Source organism: Drosophila nasuta, chromosome 3 (assembly GCF_023558535.2).
Source record: "Drosophila nasuta strain 15112-1781.00 chromosome 3, ASM2355853v1, whole genome shotgun sequence".
NCBI classification, from domain to species: Eukaryota; Metazoa; Arthropoda; class Insecta; order Diptera; family Drosophilidae; genus Drosophila; species Drosophila nasuta.
The window spans coordinates 8,367,186-8,379,368 of NC_083457.1; the positions used below are offsets into that span (position 1 = coordinate 8,367,186).

A 12,183-nucleotide genomic window follows, 5' to 3' on the forward strand; every position below is an offset into this window, starting at 1 on the left:
AAGGAATCACTGGAAAATTGTGTGCATTTTATGCCGTGTGCAAGCAACATCGTCATTGTCCTACGGCCAACAGCCAGCCAGCTAGCTAGCTGGCTAGCACACACCTGTGCCTTGGTAATTGTAGAAAATTGCTGCAACGGCGGCTAAACATTGTGCAAATCCTTTTTTTTTTTGCTCTCTCTCTTTTTGCTGCTTGTTTCTAGTCGACCGTGTCCTTTTCTTCTCCCTGCCTTTTGGTCGTTTTTTTTTTTCTATACATTGTCTGCCTTTTGGCGCCGCAACTGTTAACAGCCAGTTGAACTATGCCATTTCATATGTATCGTACAATGGCGAAATGCCGCAAGGCATACTGCACTATTTTGTGCTTCACCTTTGGTCCTTGTTACCTTTTGGGTGTGCACCACGTGCTTTACATTTTTATTAAGCTCGTGCTCTCTGTGTGCAACCCTTTTGCCCCGTTGTCTTTTTTTTTCTTTGGTGTTGTTTAGCATGCCAGTGGCGTTGTTTGGCTTATTGCACGTGCTTAGCCTCCGTTGGGTTGAGTCGAGTCGAGTTAAGTTGAGTTGGGCCCAAATGCCATTAGGCTTACACACACACACACACGCACACCATCACACTCTTGCCCCGGCAAGACAATTGCCTGCAGGCGGGCCAGTTGAGTCTGCACGGCCGGCTAACGTGTCGTATTAGTTATTTTCTACTTCGATTGCTTTTGCCACTTTAACGCGACATCGGCAACAGCAGGCAGACAGTCAGCCTCCTCTTCGATGGGTGTGTGTATGTGTGTGCCAAGTGTTTTGGCAATAATTGAACGCTCAATTTTCGATATGAGACCCAATTGAGGTTGGCAGTGCAAATATGCGATAGGTTTTGCGCAGAGAGACCTTTGGAATGGTGTTTGCCCATAAACATGTTTATTGCTCTGCACACTTGTGCGATGGAAATCTGTATTGATTATAGATTATCAATGTGTTCCACAGACGCAACCTAATGAAGAACACAATCGTATGTTTATACGTTAATAATGCAAATCTGTACTTGACACTTTAACATTTAAGAGCCCAAGAAGGAAACAGATCGATGGAGTAAAAGCTCAAGTAAGATTATTTAAGGATTTCTTGTGCTTTGGATAATATTATATCTCTTTCACTTTCACTGTCTTTCTCTCTCTGTATAAATATATATTTCTCTCTTTGTGAATCTCCTTCCACTTTTTCCTAGAATCATTTCATGTTGAAGCGTCAGTTGGGTCATAAACACAATTCCAGTGAAATTTTTGTCATTCCAAGTTTCTTTTTTCGGATAAGCCTTCCCTTTATAGCTGCTAATAACTTTTCATTTAAGCTCTGAATCATTTTTCTATCTTTAAGCTAGTTACAAAAAAAAAAAAACAAAAACAAAACATAAACTTTCCAAGTAGTGGCTAAAAATGTTATTTACCTTTTAATGTCTATATAAACTTGTAGCTCTGTTGTGCGTGGTCAGTATGTATGTGTGTGTGCGTGTGTATGTATTGTGTTATATATATATATACATTTATAAATATACTTAGCTAATTGTTATATTGTCAAAAAAAGACATTTTCCATTTTGTAAGTTGTAAGTTACATAAAAAAAACCAAAAACAAAAAAAATGAAATGTGCGACAATTTTACTAAATATCACCCATTTTTATCTTCTTTTCTTTCCTTTTTATGTAACACTTGTTCGTGCTCTATATGAAAACAAACAAAAACTATATATACATATATTTTCGTATATATAAATAATTGAAAACAAAAAAATATATACATCAAAATTGGCAAAATTGGAAAACTGACAATAATTTCGTTATACCAAAATTTAATTTTTTGCTTTTCAATTTCCATTCTAAAATACCGAAAATTTTTTTATTCAATACCCAATCGCAACACTCGTAAATACCAAAAAAAAAAAAACTAAAACCTTTTAAAATATAAATGAAAATTAAATCCCTTGGCATATTTTGCAAATTGTTGCCAAATTTGAAATTCCAAAATTTTCCTAATATTCCCCACATTAATAAATGTTGTAATTGTAATTGCTCCTTTGGTGTCGAAATTCAAACCAACACCATTACCAAAACAAAAAACCAAACAAAAAACCAAAATATATAACAAAAATTTCGTTAAATAAATGTTGTTGCTTTACTTTTGTTGGTTTCTATATTAATTTTTTCGTATTTTTGCGCTCGTTAAAATATTTGACAAAAATTTATGAATACAAAAAAAAAAACAAACAAATTACATTTTATTCAATGTGCCTGCTGCGTTCGTTATTTGTTACAAAAAAAAATATATAAAATTAAATTTGTTGCGTAATTCGTAACTCTGTTGCATTTACATTTTTTATATATGTCACATATATACTATAACGCTCATATGGCCTGATTTTTCGGTATTATTTCATTTCTAACTTTCCGTTTCGTCTCTGGCATTATTCGGTAACTTTCACTCTGGATTATTTTTGTTGCATTATTGGAAACATTTTCTAATGCTATGGCTTTTACAATTTAATTTCCACACATGCCACTCTTCCATTTTGCTGCCTCTTTTGATAAAACGACAAAAATATCAATAAAAAAAAACATTAAATTCAATTCGAATTGTCAAAACGAAAAACAAACTACAAAAAAATAAACTCGTTAAAAAATACAAAAAAACAGAGCATTTAGATCGCAAGCTGTTCGTTGGCATGCTCAGCAAACAACAAACTGAAGATGATGTTAGACAAATTTTTCATCCATTTGGCACTATAGAGGAGTGCACCATATTGCGGGGTCCGGACGGTGCCAGTAAAGGTGAGTAAAGTTTGAAAAATTTACCTTGTTCTACCTGTTTTATTTTGTAATTATATAAGCATACATATGAATATTACGTATACGTAACGTGTTGAGCTCGTTAACTGTTGTTTGCCAGTTTTCATTGTGTTGACGTGTTTTAATTAGTTCTTGACATGTAGTGCTAAAATGCCAACAAAAATATATTATTTTTCTTGCAGTGTAATTACGTAAGTTTCGGTGTAAAAACATTTAATGACCGGAGGTTTTTCTATTGTTATCTTATTTAAAAACAAGGAAACTGTGTATAAAATATAAATAAATTACTTGACTATATTTTGAGGTTGCTCTATTCTTATATTATTCTGTTTTTGATAATTTCATCGACACTATACAACGTTTGCTTCGAAGTCCAAGTGTTTAGCCAGATTACAAAAAATTTTGTCTAATCTTTGAACTTGCATTCCGCAAGCGTCATTAGTTTCACAATCTCTCGAGGGAGTTTATTGATAAATACTTTTTCAACTGATGCAACTGTGCGCTCCAACCCGACAAATACAATTTAAGTAAGTTGTTTTTGTTGGCAACACTGGGAGCATGTTTATGCAGGCAGCTTGATAAAGCCAGCAGAATTTTGCTGGACGGGCAACATTTTAGCAGCTGTGCAACGAGCCAAATAATCATCACAAACATAACCATAACAATTACACAGCTTGCCACACAGAATATCGTGCAACACACACATATACAAGTATGTACGTAGAGAAACGCAGATGTATAAAATAAAAATCGGGTAAACAGTTCAATTAAAGTTGTTTGCTTTTGCAGAACGTTGCTCGCTTCACACGCTGCCCATTTGCATTTATGTGAATGTATCTTTGTATTTGTGTGCATATTTTCACACACAAACACACACACATAGCAGAATAAACAACGAAGAAAGTAGAATAAAAAAAACAGAATTTGAGGAAAAAAGTTGCGTTTGTTTTAATATGCAAGTAACTTTTTTAACAATAACATTTTATTTTATTATGTCAAAAGTTTTGGTTTTGCATACACACGCAAACACACAGCGAATGTTAATGTGTGTGTGTTTGGGTGTGTGTTATGTGTGTGTGTATTTATTTTGCTTACATTTGCAACATTTGACTGCCGCCGTCGACGTCGCCTATTGTTGTATGTTAATGTTTGTTATTGTTGTTCTTTTGTTGCCGTTTATTGTTGCCATTTTGATATGCATGAATCTAGGGAGAGAACACAGGAAACAGATGGGCACAAGGGGTCACAGCAGCAGCACTTAGCGGCGACACTCCACACACACACACACACATAGTGTTGCTTTGTTTATTTTTCTCATATTTTCCTCTATATATTTTTATTTAGGTTTTGCCTCATTGGAATAACAACAATGTTGCAATAGATCCTACAATTGAAATTGCAAAAATATTAATATTAAAGGGGAATTGTGAATCTCTTCCATATTGAATAGTATATCAATAGACAGCTTAGCATTCTAATTCAATCTCCATAAGACGCAAAGTGTATTATGATGTAGCATATTTTTAGGCACTCATTTATTTGCGCGCTAATCCAATCATCATCCGAACAGCTAAATCAAATTTCTGTCAAATTTTCCACGGATGAGCCAATAAATTTGTGCAAAATCAAATTCTTTTCTTCTGTCATCGGCCTACTACAAAAAAAGTTGACAAAACAGCAATAAGTAAAAATTTCAAGTCGATTTTGATTCGTTTTCAGCGCAATTTTTTTTTTTTGTGTTCGGTTTTATGATGAGAGACAAGAGAAAACTTGTCGATGTCGCCCTTCGACACACACAGGCAAAAAGTTCAAAGCCGCGGAAACTGTCAGTTGATGTGGTCTTGTGGCCCGTGTGCTTGCGGCTGTTGTGGTCTGATGTGGCCTGATATGGTTTGGTGTGCTGCTGATGGCAATGCCAACATATCATTCTTCATTAAAATGCGCTTCAAAGTCAGTCAGCCGGCAGGCAGTCAGGCTGGCAGTCAGTCGGGCTGGCAGGCAAGCAAGTTTTTGGCGTAGTGACAGGGCGCTAGTCTTCTGTGTAAGTGCCAAAATCCATCAACGTCAATTTTTTCTCGCTGCTGCGAATTATATTCAAAGAAAATCGAGTCAAGCAATGTGGTTGGAGCGGGTGATGGGGAGGGGAGGGAAAATCAAATGTGTAAACGGCGCAAGCAAAGTAATGAAGGCAAAAAGGACGAGTTGACTGACTGACTGACTGACTCAACTGACGAACTGAAAATGTATGCAAATGATGATGCATGTGGCGGCAAATGTTGTGATGAGGTAACAGCAGCAGCAGCAGCAGTGGAAGAGGAGAGAAGTAGAACGAGCACAACAATAACAGAGGTGGCTAAAGGCAGCAGCAGGAGTTGGAGAAGGAGGCACGAAGGTCTGTCTGACAGGCAACAGGAATAAGCGCAACCATCATGTTAAATTATGCAAATTCGATTTCAGTGAGTGAATGAAACGAAACGAAACGAAACGAATGAAGCGGGTCGTCGTCGGTCGACGAGTCGACTGACTTTGAAACTTTTCCTTCCCTGCGAACAAAACACAAAGCATGTGGTGACTAACTCAAGGGGTTGGGTGCTGCTCTCCGAGAGTGTGTGTGTTGTGGTTGGCAATGCAAAAATTGTACTTGCTTGTGACAATGGCAAGCTAGGCAGGCCGTGTGTGGTGACTGCCAGCCAGAACGTCACACCGTCAGAGCGTCAGAGGCAGTCTGTGTGTTGGCTCATTTGATTAGAATATTCATGCATGCACTTCATTGTCATCAAGGCGAGATGCTGTCGCTCGTCCTGCTGCCAACCAAACAGGCAGCCAGCCAGCCGGTCTTCTTGTCATCTGTGCAATCAACACAATTGTGCAGCTCATTCGGCAGAGAGAATGCTATGCCACCTTCTATGTGTCTGCTGCATTCTCTCTCTCTCACTCACTGTGATGGCGGTAATCAAACTTTCTATACATGAGCAACAACGGCCGTCAAGTGGCAACTGCACCGACTGCTGCTAAGCATTTTGCATAAGTAGCAGGCGCAGTTGCTGCTGCTGCTGCTGCTGCTGCAAGTCCTGTTGCTGACAGGCAGCTGGCATAAGTTGACGTGGAAACGGCTTCAACTTGAACTGGTTTGCCGGGGCCGGAGTTCGCCTGTTGGCTCTTGATGCCCCGCTACTTTGTTGTGTGTGTGAAGGTGGCTCATTCAAGCATTAAGCCTAACCACACTCGACTGTTCAACTGTCGACTGACGACTGCCCCGCCATTGGCCTGTCATTAAGTAATTGCATCACACGCACTTACACGCTCAGGCGTCAAGTGGCAAAATGACGAACGGACACTGATTGGAAGGCCTTGAGAGGGTCACGTTAATTAAGGGCTCTATAAATCGTGTATATATAAATTGAAGTCAGCTAACAATCAAGTTATCGATGAAGAGAAAAGTACTACTTAAATTTCTTCTTTAACAACTCTACAACGGCAAGCATATCTTTTATTTATACAGATGCATGCTCAAAATGTCACGGGGGCAAACTCAACATAGAGAAATGTATGTGTATGTAAATTGAATTAAAACGCTGTTCATATTGAAATTAATTTGAAATGTCTCGCTTTGTCAAATTAACTTTTAATTGGCACAAAATGCAGAGACTTGCAAATATACATATATATGTATATTTGCATCTTTGTGCAACTGACACAAAAACAAATTTCAATGAATATATACACACATACACTTCTGCAGTTGTCATCACACACACATAGATGGCAATGGCAATTGAAATGACAGCAACAGCAACAGCAGCAAACATAAAGTAGTCTTGAGAATTGTTGTCCTCGTAGTTTCTCGGTGCTGTTGTGCTATTATATCAAAAGCGCCGAAAACCCCATAAATGCCAATAATTAATGTGACATTTTCGGCGTAATTGAGGCAACTATGCAGCACACACAGACAGAGACAGAGAGAGACAGTTGTTATCTGGTTTCTATGTTCTCAAAGCATTCCCCAAAACTGGCATGGCATGCCAAGTGGCAACTGCTTGAATGCGCTGCAGCTACGCATGAGGCAAGCTAATTGAATTTTGCACATTGGCAGCGAGAATGCGAAAATGCGGTTCGTCGCTTGCTTGCTTGTTCTGTGTTCAACTAACGACTTTGTCAGCCAGCCCAAAACTATGCAGCACAAATTTTCCATTGGACTTTGTCGTGCTCTATCTCGCTATCTCGCTCTCTCGTGCTCGGCGAACAGGTAAAGTCGGGAGCGCAAAAAATTTATTGCTTGCGAAAAGAGGAGTAAGTAGGAGCGTAATTGCTGTGAGTGCTGTGCTGTGCACAACACAAAACTTTTTTAATACCTCCCAGCAGCAAACGCTTTCTGCTAACTTTGCAATGACAGTTTAAGTTGTTTTGCCATGCCACGCCCCCATCTCTTGCGCCCCTCTCTATATTCACCGTGCCAGTTACACCCTTGTGATCCACTTGTTGTTTGCCCAACAATTTTTACTGGCAGCGAGCAGCTTTGTGTTTTGTATTTGATAGGCATACTAGTAATACAGAACAAAAATAAAAACACAAGCTCACTCAACAACACACGCAAACTCGCACGCACACACACGTACAGCGTGAACTTCCGCTTTTGTCAACTCGCTCTCTTATATATCATCATTTCATTTCATTTCAATTTCAATTTATATGAGCAAAGTTTTATGAAGTGCATGTCATGCTGCCTGTCGCTATCTCTCTTTATATGTCCGTCTCTTTCTGTCTCTGCTGCTGCTACATTTATTAAATTTCATTTCATTTTCATACTGGAAAATAACCGAGCTCATGTTTATTTTACTCGGCACTCGTCGACTACACTAAAAGTTCTAACAAGTGCTGATTGAGTGCTGAAAAACTGTCAAACAAATGCATAAAACGAACGACAAAAACGGCAAAAAAGCATTGCAAAATAAAAGAGAAACCAGAACCAGAAAACCGTTAGGAAACAACTGCAATTGTTGTAAAAACCAAATTGAATTTAACGCTTATGACATGCAGCTTAATTTTTACATGAATAGTGCGAGATGAGATTTACATTTATTTATCGCATTTAAATAATGCTGATTGATTGTGACTCGCTCAACAAAACACAGTTGATAAATGTTTAAAGCTATTACTAGAAACCTATCAACAATATTGAAAATTACTTTTACAAAAATTGTGAAAAATATTTCAATAAAATACTAAATATTTAATATGGTATATTAAGAGTGAATTCCCATCTCGAGACGACACTTTACAATTACTGGGCATATAAAAAACACCCGCAGGCAACATAAAACAAGCTGCTTAATGCGCCTTAATTAAAACGAAACTCTCAATGGGAAGAATGTGGGCAAAATTGCAGTCAATATACAACCACAAGAACTGCACATAACTATTTATTTGTATGGCAAACACAGAGAGAGGAAGAGAGAAAAAAAAACAAAAAATATGTATTAAGGAAAATCATGGTAATAATAATAATAATGTAAGTTGTGGCATAAGCTCATAAGTGCCATTTAAGCCAGTCGCCCTTGTGCTTGTTTGCCATGGCCAAAAGTCCTGGCCCGGACTGCAAAATGGCTCACAAGCTGGAATTAAAATACATATCAAAAGGCGCAACGCGAACTTTTGCCATAGACCAGAAAACCAAACCAAACCCAAGCCAAACCAAACCGAACCAGAAAACCCCGAAAACTTTGTCGTTCACAAGTTCTTTTGTGCCACGACTGCTTTTGCCTCGGACTCACTCATTCTCTCGGTTTCTGGCTGTGTATGTATGTCGGCTCAGCTGTTTAATGCAGCTTAAATTTAATTGCAATATAGTCAAAGTTTCATATATACAAAATATACCATATATAGTGTACACACTCGCTGTGGCTGTGTCTAATAAATTTTTATCACACTCGCACAATGTGAGACAAGTGGCAGCCTTGACACAGGCAATGAACGCCTCCCTGCTTAATGCTAATTAACATGCAACATGGCCCGAAACTATGCAACACATTTCAAAGGTCAAAGCAATTAAACGTACACAGCAACAGCAACAGCAACAGCGACGACAAGAAACCGACGACACAGACTCATAAAAGCCACAAAATGTCGAACTTATGCCATCCAAAAACTTGCCATATAAATATGTTCGAAAACTTTGCAGGCTAAAACGAAATTGAATGCTCTACAACCAAAATTAAATAAGAAAATTGGAAAATAAATATTATTAAAACGAAAAACATCCTCTTGGAATATATTTTACACATTTCAATATAAAAAGTATATAGCTTCAGTTCGTTATTTCAATTTACAGACATGATATTTACATATATAATATAAAAATTATATATCCAAAAATTAGCCATATAAATAAGTGCGGAAAATTTTTCCGGCTAAACCACACATCAATTAAGAATAAATTAAATATATAAGAAGCAGATATAAATAAGCAAATTAAACTAATCAAACTTTTGTTAACTGGCCTATTCGAAAATAAATGTTATATTAAGATAAAAGAAACCAAACAAATTAACTGGCATATTCGAAAATAAATATTATGTGATCAAGATATCTTTCACTATAGTTAACTATAAAAATAATATAGCTTCACTTAGTTATTCCCAGCTGCAGATATGACAGACAGTTCGTTTAGTTCTATGCCAGCTGACTTTTATTAATCCTGGCAAAAAAAGTTTACGACCAAATCTAGTAAGAAAGTAACACACTCTTTAAAGGTCTAAGTGCTGTAGAAGAAGCCCCAGCACGTAGTTTCCCTCAATTTCGTTTCATTATGTGGCCAAGTGGCAGCAAGTGTGCTTTATTAACACATTTCCACCGTATATAGGAATACATGTACATAACTTTTTTTAATACCAGTCACACTGGCTAGTCAGCTAGCTGGCAAGGTTGGTTGCCTGGCCTGGCTTGCTTTCGGCTTTAGTTGTAATAGTTTAATAAAGTAGTAAAGCTGCGGAAATTAGATTTGACCGCACACCGGCACAGGAGACCTCAGACCAGACTGCTCTCTTCCAGCTCTTAAAACAGAAGTCTGTGGGCCCAGCTTATTTCCGCCGCAGACAAACTTTCCTTACATCAAAAAAAAAAAGAGGAGAAGAAAATTATACGAGGGTTTCTCTTGCCTTGTTTTGAGGTTTTTGCCAGTCTTGTCAATAAAAATGTCCAAAAAGTTTGTGGCCTAAGCATTAAGCAAAACTGCGAAGAGTTGAAAAGGGTTGCCTAGCATGTTACATATAACAACTACTGATATATTCTTGGACTTAACTGTAGATTGTTGTTTATTAAAGGAATTGGGCTAGCACACACTATTTTGCGATATTTAATTAACTAACTTACTTGAGCGCACATTTCGCTTTGGCCGACATTAATAAAAGATTACTGCGTGCCTTATCAGCCATGAAGTATGCCACTTTAGATATTTGTTTCACTCGGGGAGGATTATTGAAAAATTAATGCAATAAGAGGGAAAACTTCTTATGTGCTGCTTGCTCTCTCTCTCTCTCTCTCTCTCTCTGAATTGAGCGCAATTAAGCGAAAGTGAAATTGACAGCCTTGCTTGACTATAATGGATATTGATGTGCACGCACATACACACATACATATGTATATAAACACACACACATACTGCAAATTGTGTTTATAAACAGCTGGCGCCTGAAGGTAGGCTTTAATTTTTTCGTTGCGTATTTTTAATAAACGCCCAACGAGGTCGGAGATGTCAGAGTCTGGAAGCCTTGCTTTGCCTTGCCACCTGTCAGCAGCACATATTTTGTTATTATCAGTTTAGGCGGCTACCAAGTGTATGCCACATACTACGATACATACATACATATTGTGCAACTCATTTTCTAGCTCATTGCCAACTCCCATCTTCTCAGCCCCCGTTTCGGGCGCAAGACATGCGCTAAATTAATTTATTCCACTTTTGTTGTTAGACAATATCCTTTTGACTTGAGCGTAACGGGATACGAGGCACAGGCAACAGCAATAGCAGCAACAGCTAACAGCAGCCGTCGCACAGGCACATTTAATGAAAATGAAAATGTCTAAAGGCATCAGAGCAGCCTGCGCTGTGTGCTGTGTGCTGTATGCTCTGTGCTGTGTTATCCTTTTTCAAAGCGCAAAATGGAATAAAATAATATAAAACCAAACGGGATGGCTTCTTATGGCGCTTCTTGTGGACAACTGTGGGCCGGGGCTAAGCTGCGTCAAGTGTCGGCAGGATACTTACTTGCCTCTGCCTCTGCCTCTGCTTTGGCTTCTTGGTTGCCAACTTTGTTGCCATGACTCGCTAATAAATAAAGCAAAGAACATGTTTGCCGCCTTCGCACAGAAAAATATGTTTTTTTGCTCTTCTCATCACGGTACAGTTGCGCCTCTTGGCAAATAAATCACTGTCTATTCATTTAAGTTTTCGCCGAATATTTTAAGATCTATCTTTATTTATAGCCTTTTTTTCTGACTTCTTGGCTAATGTTCATGTTTATTTTTGCTTGTATCTTTTTAGGTAAGTGCACAAGGCTTCATCCTTACAACAAGACACGTGCTCCACGTGGCGGTAAGCAGTTGTCTTACAATATCTAAATATTTCAAATTGTATGCTAAGTATTCAATATTCGCTGCTAATAATAATCATAAAAGGTGTCGGTGAGATGATTTATTGATAGGTAAACATTCACACATAGTTTGTTAATAATAACTTGAATTTTTTGCATAAAATATTGAGTCGACTCTAGAGTATTCTGCTTGTGCCTCTGGTTAAGTAATTTTTTATAAATAATATGCCATTTTCTATTTCCAAAAAATAGTCTATGCTTTGCAAATTTCACACATGAGCGTGCAGAAACATGATTATGACAAGACTGGTAAAATGCATTGCACACAAAAATCTCTCTCAAAAATTCATATTCATCAGCATAAGAAGAAAATTGCCCGATCTAAAGTGGTTCGAGAAATCGCTACTGCTGCTGCTGTTGCTGCTTCTGTTTCTGTTTCTCTGGACACACTCAATCAAAAATCACATTTCCGTGTTTGGTCGGCACTAAAAAAAGAAAAGCTGTGGCTGGGGCAATAGGCTGAACCGAGTCAGAGAGAGTCGACAGCAGTTGCCCAGTCGCATGCGAAGCAAATGTAATTAAAATTCGATATACTTGTTTTCCCCAAAATGCCCACAGAGACTGTGAGATGACAGAGAGATGCCAATGGGAGACAGTCCGAGAGAGACAGGGAGAGAAGAGAGAGGGAAAGAGATTGTTGCCCAGAGCTAAGAGCAGAGTGGAGGCCTCTGTCGAGTTATACAAACAGCCTAACAGCATC

General features: G+C 38.1%; 1 protein-coding gene across 11 annotated transcripts in view; it reads left to right on the plus strand.

The window, feature by feature from the left end:
- The window catches only part of LOC132791965 (CUGBP Elav-like family member 4), a 173,963-nt gene that overhangs the window by 83,567 nt on the left and 78,213 nt on the right, over positions 1-12,183 (plus strand). For 5 of the 11 annotated variants that reach the window (XM_060801127.1, XM_060801124.1, XM_060801126.1 and 2 more), the window contains one exon: positions 2,683-2,817. The exons of 3 other annotated variants lie outside the window; for them this stretch is intronic. In XM_060801127.1, coding sequence (XP_060657110.1) covers positions 2,683-2,817 — 135 coding nt within the window. Of the gene's footprint in view, positions 1-2,682; positions 2,818-11,374; positions 11,426-12,183 lie in introns of all 11 variants that reach the window. 3 more of the 11 variants (XM_060801130.1, XM_060801129.1, XM_060801133.1) reach the window with 1 other exon arrangement.